Source organism: Apodemus sylvaticus, chromosome 22 (genome assembly GCF_947179515.1).
Source record: "Apodemus sylvaticus chromosome 22, mApoSyl1.1, whole genome shotgun sequence".
Taxonomy (NCBI): Eukaryota; Metazoa; Chordata; class Mammalia; order Rodentia; family Muridae; genus Apodemus; species Apodemus sylvaticus.
This window is the reverse complement of record NC_067493.1, coordinates 2,098,707-2,111,727: the sequence shown is the minus strand read 5'-3', so window position 1 is coordinate 2,111,727 and position 13,021 is coordinate 2,098,707. Positions and strand designations below refer to the sequence as shown.

The 13,021-nt window shown below is 37.6% G+C and overlaps 1 protein-coding gene across 1 annotated transcript in view; it reads right to left on the bottom strand.

The window, feature by feature from the left end:
• Window positions 1-12,753, bottom strand: part of LOC127673199 (uncharacterized) — a gene marked incomplete at its 5' end in the record, with an annotated part of 81,863 nt that extends 69,110 nt beyond the window's left edge. Inside the window, 3 exon segments of the mRNA XM_052168807.1 lie at window positions 9,957-11,281; window positions 12,361-12,421; window positions 12,633-12,753. Coding sequence (XP_052024767.1) covers window positions 9,957-11,281; window positions 12,361-12,421; window positions 12,633-12,753 — 1,507 coding nt within the window.
• Between the last annotated feature and the right edge of the window lie 268 nt (window positions 12,754-13,021).

Here is a 13,021-nt window from a genome sequence, read left to right as displayed (position 1 = left end):
CGCTGGGGCAGCGGTGGTGTCAAATACCGAGATCACATGTGGAGGACCACACCTGGCAGGAATGTCAGCCCAGGAAGTTGAACTGGCAGCTCTGAAATGTCATTAGGGCTGAGAAAAGACAAGACACACATGGCTGGTGTGCTATTGTTACCTCTCATACCCATGGGGCCATTTGTAAGGAGAGGCCCGATCTGATAGGGAAGGACTAAACTCCATCCCAGAGAGCAACAAGAAAGCCCAGTGGGTGGCCCCTAGAAATTGGGTTCCTCATATCCTTGATTGAACCAGACCTAGGAGTCCCCACACTCTCTGATGAGACAAAATATATGATCTGGGCCAAAAACCTGTTGATGTCTCAGTGTTGTAAGAGATGAGGGAGGACAGCTAACTGACTACAAAGTAATGTTTGAGAGAAAATGGGTCTACACAGAAATAAAGGAAGAAATCAGAGACTTTCTACAGTTCATTGGAAATGAATATGCGACATGCACAATCTCATGGAACACAAAGAAAATCAAAGTGGAGCTAAACGAGAGTTCACAGCACCAAATGCCTACATTGAAAAATTGGACAACTCCCATACAGGAAATTTAACAGCATGTTTTAAAAGCTACAACAAAAAGAAGTGAGGGAGCAAAGAAAACGAGGAGGAGACATCAAGACATTTTCAAGTTGGGGGATGAAATTGATAAAACAGGAAGAGAACAATTCAAAGAATTAATGAAACATGGAGTTGGTCTTTTGATCCTTTTATTAGACAAGATAAACAAACTCCTATTAAAAAATAAAGAATATACAAATTAATGAAATCTAAAATGAAACAGGGGATTAATTAACAGGTAATGAAGAAATCCAGAGAGTGGTAAAGACATAGTTTAAAAAGGGTGCATTCCACCAACCCTCTGCCTTCTAAGCGGGAATTTCCAGGCCTCAGTTTCCCCCCAGCCTCCCCCACCTGGGGCGGAGAGCATGGAAAAAGGAGAATTCCATTGCTCTTCCAGATCTGCAGTTTCCTGAACTCCGCAGGCCGCCTGCCCACCGCAGAGCATTGTGGGGCAGCGCGGCAGCCGACGCCCACCCACCATGTCTCTCGGACCTGGGGGGGAAGGGTGTAGCCCCCAAACTCTAGATTCTCAGTCACCCATGAAACTTTGTGTCTGCAGCAGGAAATCTCGTCTTGCCTCCATGTTCCTCCTGTCGCCCCATCCCCAGCCTCAGTTTCCCTTCCAGGTGACCCGGGAAACCATGACCCGCACGTGAGACAAGAGATTCTTGTAAACCACACCTGAACGCAAGTGTGTTAAAATATGTTTAATCCAGACGGGAACTTTCATGTCTCCTTTTTCATTCGTCCGGCGGCCATGATGTTTTCTAGAAAGTGATGTCTACACAGAGGATGTCATCTTCAACTTTACAGGAAAGATGCCAAAGTACGGCGTCATCCTTCATTCCACAGAGCATTTTATATATTGTAGAAACTATTAATATTGATTTATGTAAATGGATTTCAACCGGATTGGAAGGGGGATGCAGTTCCGTTCCCCTCTCGATATTGAGACGCCATCTTGAACAGAGCCGTGCAGGCCCTGTGCGTGCTGCCGCGGTCTCTGTAATTTTACATGTGCGTCCATCTTTCTTGTTTTAGAAATCCTGTCTTCCATGTTCTCAGTCCCCTCTGGCACGGATAATAATACTTCAACCTTCACTTCCCCAATATATCCTGAGTCCTGAGGAAAGGGATTTTATAGAGACACCCCAGTTGTGAGTGTGTGTTCAAAATTCTTTCACATCCTAAAAATTGTCTACCTATGGGTTGTGAATTTGATCTGATCGATTACAGAAGGAAAATTCTTTAATGTTGACTGATCAAGACCCTGATATTTAAGTACAGCAGAATGTATTTAAGAGTTATTTTACTGCTATGTGACCATCAGAAGATAAATATATGCAATTTTACAGTCTCTCTCTCTCTCTCTCTCTCTCTCTCTCTCTCTCTCTCTATATATATATATATATATATATATATATATGTATATATATATATGCAAACATATACACACACCAATATATATATATAGGCAAATATATACACACACCAATATATGTTGCACATATATGCAAATATATACACATTCTGTAAGAATGAATGTGTGCGTGAGCTCCACCTGCTGATTGGTCCTTGTTACTGCGGGCTGTATCCTTTCCATCCAGGGCTCAGTGGTGCCACATTCGTTTTCTGTCAGCGCCACCTGCTGGCTGGTTGTGTTATTACAAGCTGAGTATTTTTATGGTTGTGGTTGAATTTTGTTTCTGGTTGTGCCTTTATCTGTTCCCTGATTCTACACAGTGTCACATCCTTCTGGGAACGAGGCCTTGATTTTGTATCTGTGGCAGGTGTCAGTGAATAAAGACATATCTGGGAGCTGTGGCTATGGCAGGACCTGGGGGGAATCCTGAGACTCAGTCTGAAGTACGTGAATATCGGCTGATCATCAATTAGGTACTGATTATCAATCGATTGATTATTGGTTATTGATTAATGATCTTTGACTGGGTATTGATTATCAATTGGTCAATTGTTGGTTATTGATCAATCATCAATTCACTTCTTACCCCAGCCTCACACACATGCTCACACATACCGCATACATTTAGTAAAAGCTACTAATATATGCAAATTTATTCAAATTAAATGATTCATGCAAATTCATTAATTTATCCTGGGATCAGGGCAGTAGAGAGATGCCCACCACTCTGGTTCTTTTCTTATGGGTGTGTACCACTTCCTGGTTATTTCTCATGTCTGCCTGATGTAAAGAAAAAATGGATTGTGTTTGGGGAGAGGTCCTTCTCATGAGTGCCACTTTCTCGTTGTTTCTTGTATCTCTTTTAGAGAGGGAAGGTTTTATTTGTGTTTTTGTGTGCTGCATTTGTGATTCTCAGAACAAGAGGACTTTTAAAATGTGTGTTTAAGGGGTAACCTTGCCTAGTGACTTTGATGAGGTGACTTGATAAAGTGATTTTGACTTGATGGACATATTAATGTGAGACAGTCTATGTCTACCATATTTCCCAGGTTCCCTTCACTACAGAAGAGGCCAGGGAGCTGGTCCCAGGCCCCACCGGGAAGTCCCCCCCAATATGCTTGCTTTACACTAACTCACCCAGACTGGGATTGCAACACCATTGATGGTAAGAGGAGGCCATTTGTCCACCGTCCATCTCTGCTGTCAATTCTCAAGGTGGCCACAAGATGGCTCCCAAATTTGGCCAGAGTGAATAATATTAGGGAGTGAGAAAATAAAAGCCCTACAGCTTTTTTAGATTGTGTCATGGAGACATTTTTGACAATACACACCCATGGACCCTGAATCACCAGAAGCAAAGACAGCAGTGGCTTGAGATTTTGTCAATCAGGGAACACCAGCTATGGAGACAAAGCCCCAGAGGGTGGAGTAGTTAGGACAGAGTTGTCTAAGAGATTTAAGGACAGTGGCAAAGAGAGTATTCAATGGAGGACAGACTGCAGAGGAGACGTAGATGGGAGGACAGAAGCAACAGACTGGAGATGTGGGAAAGATCCTGTTGTCAGCCAAGGCCAAATCAGAAGACCATGAGTGATGCCTAAAAAGGAGATAAGGGGGCCCTGAGAATCAAAAGTGCCCCTACAACAAAACCAGGGTTACATGAAAATCAAATGGAAACCCACCAGCTTTTGTTGATAACGTTCAACATTCTGTCTTGAATTCCCAGTGGAAAGAGAAACAAAATCAAAATGCAGGACCTCTTATTTGCCTTGAAAAATTCAGACTATTTTAGACTCTGGTAAAAGACAAAGCCTTACTCTGCCAACTTCAGGTGATCATTGTAGACCTGGGTAATGAATACTCTGACCAGGGATCCTTGCATTAGCCAATATCCAATGTATCACCAATCAATCAATTGATCGATCAACATATAATCTGTCAGGAACCCACAGTTCAAAGCTAATCAATAATCAATTGAGTCAGTTTTTGGTTCTGTGAAGACCAAAGTAATTGAGTAATTGTCAGTTGTTTAATTATATTTCTTGTTGATTAATTATTGATTAGTTAATCATGTGTTAAAAATTGATCATTGACTAATTATCAATCAATTGTTTACTATTTATTGATCATTGAATATTAACTGGCAGATCGTGACTGGTTGGTCGTCGACTGGCAGTCTGTTATTGAACACCAATCAAGTAACTGATCTGCTGCTGGACAATGAGGCTCATGGGGGAGAATTAATCAGTCACTAACTGAATACTGATCGATGGACGATCGGTTCACAATTGACTTGTGTTTATTTCCAATTATTGATCGATTATGGATGACCAATCGACCTCCTGGTTAAAGATGATGGGAGAATGACTCATTGCAGCCTCTCTTCTTGAATCCCCCCAGGATAACTACTCAGCTGCCCTGCTGTCAGACCCTGAACTTGCTGGATGGGCCTCTGTATGACTGCTCACATAGATGTAGCAGTAATGGGGTTCACCAACGGCAACTGCCTCATTCAGGATGGATGGAGGTATGTTGGGGCAGTGGTGGTGTCAAATACCGAGAACACATGTGGAGGACCACACCTGGCAGGAATGTCAGCCCAGGAAGCCGAACTCGCAGCTCTGAAATATCATTAGAGCTGAGAAAAGGCAAGACACACATGGCTGGTGTGCTATTGTTACCTCTCATACCCATGGGGCCATTTGTAAGGAGAGGACCGATCTGATGGGGAAGGAATAAATTGCACCCCAGAGAACAACAAGAAAGCCCAGTGGGTGGCCCCTAGAAATTGGGTTCCTCATGTCCTTGATTGCACCAGACCCAGGAGTCCCCACACTCTCTGATGAGACAAAATATATGATCTGGGCCAAAAACCTGTTGATGTCTCAGTGTTGTAAGAGATGGGGGAGGACAGCTAACTGACTACAAACTAATGTGTGAGAGAAAATGGGTCTACACAGAAAAAAGGAAGAAATCAGAGACTTTCTAGAGTTCAATGGAAATGAATATGCAACATGAACAATCTCATGGAACAAAAACAAAATGAAATTGGAGCTAAAGGAAAGTTCACAGCACAAAATGCCTACATGAAAAAATTAGAGAACTCCCATGCTGGCAATTTAACACCATGTTTTAAAGGCTACAACAAAAAGAAGTGAGGGAGCAAAGAAAACAAAGAGGAGAAATCAAGTAATTTTCAAGTTGGAGCCTAAAATCAATAAAATAGAAACAATTCAAATAATTAATGAAACATGGAGTTAGTCTTTTTGATCCTTTTATTAGACAAGATAAACAAATTCTTATTAAAATATAAACAATATAGAAATTGATGAAATCTAAAATGAAATTGGTGATTAAATAAAAAACAATAAAAAATACAGAGAATGGTAAAGACATAGTTTTAAAAAGGGTGCACTCCACCAATTTGGAAACTATAAAACAAATGGATCATTTCCTCAAAAGATTCCACATACCAAAATTAAACTAAGAAAATGTACTTGAACAGACATAAACATGAAAGAAAACAGAATTCATGAAAAATACACCACCAATATGAGCCCACATACACGAGTTTTAGGGTAGAATCCTACCAGATTTCCAAACAGGATTTAACAAGAATTCAGTGTACTCAACAATATAGAAGTAAAATAAATATTAGTCAATTTATTTTCTGAACCCCCTGATTACTCATATATCCGGTCAGGAAAGACTAAGCAATTAAAGAGAATTACAGACCAATTATCCTTCAAACCACATATGTAAAAATACTTAATAGATATAAAAATAGAATAACATATAAAACACATCAAAAGATCATCCATCATGATAAATGAGGAAGGCTTTATTCTAGAAACGCATTGATGATTCGGCATACTGGGATTAAAGTGTAAGAAAAAATAAGAATTGATCATCTCATGAGATGATCAATTCTCTGACATTATTCAACACCACTTTTTGACAAAATTCATGGAGTGATTAAGGATACAAGATATATGACTAAACATAAAAATGTCTCTTTACAGCAAACCTAGAGCCAAAATTACATTAACTGGAGATAAATTCTAATTAATTCCAGTAAATCCCAAACTAGACAAGGTGGAGCATTCTCTCTATAACTATCTATTCAATATATTATGTGAAAGATTAGCTAGAACAATAAAAGTGATGGAGAGAAAGGTAATATAAATTAGAATGGAGAAAGTAAAATTATCTTTCTTGGGCACGATATGATAGTTTGCATTAGTGAACCAACACTTCACAAAGGCAGTCCCTAGAGCTGATGAACACTGTCAGCAATGTTGTTGGATACATGGTTAAATAAATAAGAAAATAAAAATTAGTGGCCTTTTAGGTAAAAATGAGTTTGCAATTACAAATAAAATAGAGAGATATTATAAAATTTTAATTGATTTTTGACTCTTGTCACATTTTTTCTACATAATAAATAACATTGAGTAACTCAATATAGGTGTGTTGGAAAAGAACTTACCAAAATCTTATTAGTCACAGATTACTTTTGGTAATCTTGGAGTTTCTCAAAATCTACTGTGATATGCAAAAGCTTTAATAGATTAATTGAATGCTAAAGAGTTTACTCTTCTATAAAGATACTAGAAAGTAAAATTTTTAACACATTGCCTTTGTTTATGAGGTTTCTCTGCATTATAACTTGTTCTTACGGTTTCTCAGAGAACTGCTAAATGCAAAGTTTTTATCAATTGGCATATTCATAGCATTTCTCTCCAGGATGTATTTTTATACATTCACATATAACTATGGTGAAATATTTTATCACATTGACTGCATTTATAAGATTTCTCTTCAATATGTGGTCTGTTATATATCCAAAGGTGAGTATGATATACAATGGTTCGGACTAGCAAAAGAAACTTGCTCTAAGGACTGCCTTTTGGTTGCCAACCTCCATTTAATCATGAGTTGTAATTTAGTTTAAGTCCCAGGTCATAGGGGGCCTGCATACATAAAAATATTTGGCAAGCTTTCATCATTTGTTTTATTCCCCAAAATATAATGATTGTTCTTAGCAATAATTTCTGTTATCCATGTTTTACTCCTTAAAATAAAATTCCTGTCCCTAACTACAAAAGAACCAGTGGGTGTTATATGCTAAACCATAAAACTTACATTCTGTCTCATTTAACCTAGAGTAACAAGTGAAGAAAATCCTCATTGTTGGGAAATAAAGTTGTAACTTAGCATGGATGTTTGTGGTTTTCAGGTTTGAAATATATATCAGATTCTGGCACGGGGTGGAGATGTAATGGCTGATTCAGAAAAATTAATATAGTTTTCAAGGATGCTTTAATCATTAAATATTTGACTACAAAAGATTTTTATCATATGCATTGTCCTTGTGTTTGAATTGTGTTGGAACTTAGTGGTTCCCATAACATAAAGGCTTTACCACCTTGTGAACATTGATAAAATTTCTCTCCAGTATGAATAGTTTCATAATGATGAAGACTATAGAGGTGTACAAAGGCTTCATTATACTAAACACATTCATAAAATTTCTCTCTAACACATATTCTTTCATGAAAATGAAGACTACAGAATTGTGCAAAGTCTTGACCACATTAAAAGAACTCACGGTGGTGTTTCTGTCTTATCATGTCCATTGCTATGAAAAGTCATAATGAACAAGGCAACTCCTATAAAAGCAAAAATTTATTTGGGGCTGGCTTATAGTTTGAGAGGCTTATTCCATTTTCATCATATCAGGAATGCAGACAGTCATGATGCTGGAGAAGAAGCCGAGAGTTCTGCATCTTTATCCAGTGGCAGCTAGGAAGAGACTGTCTTCCAGGGACCTAATATGGGGGTCTCTTCAGCACTGGTAGGAATTTCAAAGCCCACCTCCACATTGATTCACTTCCTGAAACAAGGCCACACACCCTCATAATGCCACTCACTTAGCTTATCATATTTAAATTACCACAATCCACTGCCTGGCCCCCATATGATTGTCCAAACACATGGCTATATAGAGATCACACTTAAACATGCAGAATACATGAGCTCCTACTTCAAAAGTCCCCATCCTCTATAGCAGTCTCAAAAATGGTAAGAGTCCAAAGTTTAAAGAATCTCTGAGATTAATCCTATCATGTCATAGTATTCACATATATTTTCAAAAACAAAAACCACATCATACGTCTTCTTCTAAACAGGATACACTTCACCATTCCTAAAGGTCATTGTGAGGAAATCATGTACATAAAAAAGACCAAAAGCCAGCTGAGCAATCTCTAAACTCTACAAGTCCAGGTCTGATTTCAAAGCATTCTTCTGATTTATAACTCCTTTCTGCATTATTTACTGAAGCACAATTGTTTCACTTCAAGTGGTTTTATTTCCTTAAAGCAGTTTCCCTGATCAGGAAACACACAGTTCTAACGTCTCAAAATTTGGGTTTCTCCAATATAATTTCAACATCACATCTTCTTGTTTCAATTTTTGGGATCCACACATGATCATTTCTGGTCCTCTAAAGAGACTGGGTCACTTTTACAGCTCTGCCCTCTCTATCACTCTAAGGTCTGGTTGACTCCACTCTCCTGCTCCTGCTGCTCTTGATGCTCATCCCATGGTACTTACATCTTCAAGATGCTGTGTTCTCCTGCTACAAAAATGCTTAAACTATAGCCTCCCTATGATTGCTCAATGATCCCAAGACTCAGCTGCTCTGCATGACAACTTGATGCATTCAAAACCAGTACCTCTTGGGTGATTCTTATACATGAACAAGTCCAGCTGCACCACTAGGTCCAACCTTGACTATCTCTGGAACATACCCTCTTTTTGACTCAGAAAACTCTACCCAGAAGATTTTACCTCAGTGATGCCTATTTATTTCCCATCACCTCTAATTCTTGAATTACATCTATCCTGCATTAATTGTCTCATTAGTCCCTTCTATTATTGCCTCTAAATCCAGATCCACATAGACAAAGCTGCTGAGTTCTGCCACTTGATGTGGCTGAAAGATGGACACTTCCATTATACTATCACCCACTTTCTATTTTTCAAAATCTTCACTGCCTAAGCTTGGCGATCCTGGAATTTGCTCTGAAGAATAACCTTGAACTCGGAGATCTCTAGGGCTCTGTCCCCTGAACTCTGGGATAGAAATCATGCAACATCATGCCTGGACTTAAGCTTTTCTTTTCAGATATTAAAATGAAAACCCAGAATAGCAATCAAGTTCCCTTTTCAGTTTGGCACATACTTGTATCGTCATATCTCCACATGAAAACAATATCCAGGTTATAATAATTCCTAACATGATATAGTTCACATTCGTACAACTACAAATCCTTATGTTTAGCTGGATGGAATCTTGCCCTAATGGAACCATTCCTTTAACACCATTGAATATCCTTGATCACAGGATTTGTCTTCCTTCAATGTCCTGATGAAACTTGTTTTGAAACTTATGTTTTGTATTTTTCATTTCTTAGTTTTGCATACTTCTTAAAAACTGTAAGGCCAAATTCTATGTGGTGATTTTCATTACTTACTTTGTCAAAGCAATCTTTTTCACATAACCTCGAGGAAACTCTTTAGACAAGGATAAAAGGCAGCAATCTTCTTTGCCAAGTCATCCAAAAGAACCATCTCCAGAGTGGAAATAATCCCAAGAATCAATGTCTATTGCATTCCTAATATGATAGCCACCTAACTCACACTTAATTCATGATTATATTCAGTAGATTTATTTCCAGCACAGAGAATTTGCAGATTTCTCTATTATGAATATACTTTACCACATTGATTACATCAATAATGTTTCTGTCTGGTATGTGTTCTTTGATCATAGTGGAGATGAATGGGTTATACCACATTGATTATATTAGTAAGGTTTCTCTTGAGTATGTGTTCTCTTATGTCTTTGGCGATTACTGTGACGTGAAAAGGCTTTACCACATTGGTTACATTCATAAGGTTTCTCTCTAGAATGTGCTCTTTTATGAATTTGGAGATGACTGGCTCTTGCATAGCCTTTACCACATTGATTACATTCATAATCTTTCTCTGAACTATGTGTTATTTTATGATATTGTAGATGATTGAGCCTTGCAAAGGCTTTACCACATTGATTACATTCATAAGTTTTCTCTCCAGTATGTGTTCTTTTATGGTATTGCAAAGTACGAAGCTGTGCAAAGGCTTTACCACATTGATTACATTCGTAAGGTTTCTCTCCAGTATGTGCTCTTTTATGAATTTGGAGACTACTGGGTCTTGCAAAGCCTTTACCACATTGGTTACATTCATAAGGTTTCTCTCCAGTATGTGTCAGTTTATGTCTTTTGAGATCACTGTTACCTGAAAAAGCTTTTCCACATTGATTACACTCATAAGGTTTCTCTCCAGTATGTGTCAGTTTATGTCTTTGGAGAGTACTGCACAGTGCAAAGCCTTTTCCACATTGATTACACTCATAAGGTTTCTCTCCAGTATGTGTCAGTTTATGTCTTTTGAGATCACTGTTACCTGAAAAAGCCTTTCCACATTGATTACATGCATATGGTTTCTCTCCAGTATGTGTTCTTTTATGATACTGGAAAGTACTGTGCTGTGCAAAGGCTTTACCACATTGATTACACTCATAGGGTTTCTCTCCAGTATGTGTTCTTTTATGATACTGGAAAGTACTGTGCTGTGCAAAGGCTTTACCACATTGATTACACTCATAGGGTTTCTCTCCAGTATGTGTTCTTTTATGATATTGGAAAGTACTGCACCGTGCAAAGGCTTTACCACATTGATTACATTCATAACGTTTCTCTCCATTATGTGTCAGTTTATGTCTTTGAAGATTACTGTTACGTGAAAAGGCTTTAGAGCATTGATTACATTCATAAGGTTTCTCTCCAGTATGTGTTCTTTTATGATACTGGAGATGACTGGGTCTTGCAAAGGCTTTACCGCATTGATTACATTCATAAGGTTTCTCTCCAGTGTGTGTTTCTTTATGTCTTTTGAGAACACTGTGACCTGCAAAGGCTTTTCCGCATTGAGTACATTCATATGGTTTCACTCCAGTATGTGTTCTTTTATGATATTGGAGATGACTGGGTGCTAAAAAGGCTTTACCACATTGATTACATTCGTAAGGTTTCTCTCCAGTATGTATCCTTTTAGGATATTGGAGTTTACTGGGTCTTGCAAAGGCTTTACCACATTGATTATACTCATAGGGTTTCTCTCCACTCTGACTTCTTACAGGCCTACAATGATAATTAGCAAATGTATAATCTTTACCACACTCGTTATACTGATCAATCATGTAATCAATATGAATTATGTTTACAATTTGGACTAATGTTAAAGAAGCATCAGATCTTAAGGTTTTATCAGTTTGCATGTTCATTGTGTTCGCCTTCATCAGGAGTTGTTCAAGACACCTGTGATGGTTATTAAATGTCTCATATTTATAACAAACTTTTTATATGGGATTTTTATATGATGTACTGCAGCTTTCTGCAGAAAGTTTAAACAACTCGGATCTTTATAACATGGACTGCATTCATAATTTTAACTGTAGTGTGAATTACATCACATTTACTGTGAACCAGGACACACACAATTATTCCCAAATTCCTCATACCCATAATGCTTTTCTACCCTTTGAGTTTGGGGATGTACCCATAAAACCACAAAACCAATTAATCGCAAATGTCTATCATATTCCTAATGTTTATCAAAGACAAAATACTACCTATCTTCTCATTGCTTAAGAAGAAAAATTTTATGTTGCTTCTTTCAATAACCCTATGCTCACAGAGTTTTTATCCATTGGACACATGATATACCTAATTTAAAAAAAAAAAATAGAAAAACAAATGAAACGTTTCCACATTGCATTTAGACTGATTTTTTGTTCCTCATAACACGTGCAATATAGACTAATGTTTCTCAACAACAACATTCTTGATTCTCCTAAAATGCCCTCGCATAAAGCTTAACCATATTACTACAAGAATATGAGTATCACCAATTTTACTATGGACTATTTGTTTACTAGAAAGTTTAGGATATCAATTTATCATTATTCAATGTGCAATATCTAAGTACTATGAGACTATACAGATTGTCAGGTCCACAGCACAGCCCTAACATGGCTACTTATCGAATGGATACACAAATGAGATATCAGATCTTGAGTTACATGGTGTTGTAAGAATATTATAATCATAGCTACGCTTAAAAGACTGTTATTTCACACTCTTGCTTTTCGTTGGAGATTCCAACAGATATGAAAAATTCCACAGAGGCAAATTTGTATCAGCTTCCACATGAAAATTACCTTTCTGGACTTCTACTACTTGGAAAATGTTCTTCAAGATGATTGTCTTCCCAATTATACCCTAAAACACAGGACGAGAAATGAATGATATACTATTAGAATTTAGGAAAAATTCATAAGGTAATATGAATTTTCACTACTCCATGAAAGTTAGAGTAAAAATTTAGTGAAATTGAATTATTCAGCTCAGTCTTCATTAGTCCCAATTAAAATAATAGAAAACCATCAATAAAAAATAAACATTTGTTTCCTTTAGAAAAACTAAGTCTTACCTATAGCTTTGAGGTTCAGGTAGGTTTCTAACATCACATCTTTGTAGAGATTCTTCTGGGAAGGATCCAGCAAATTCCATTCTTCCTCAGTGAAGTTCACATGCACATCATCAAAAGTCACTGCATCCTAAATATCCCATACATGTGTACAACACAAAGCATGATACTAACATCAATGTAAAGGAAAACACGCTTTTTCAAAAACATATTCATATAATAGTGGCACTTGCTTCACTTATATTCTGACTCAGAATTTACAATCACTGTGTCATTTTAGAAGGAGCTTGAATTATAAAATCCACCTGTGTTGCTTTTGAACACTTTGTATAGGATACAGCCTTGCCAGAGAAATGCCAATTAAGAGGGAGATGCAGGAGTAACAGATCCAC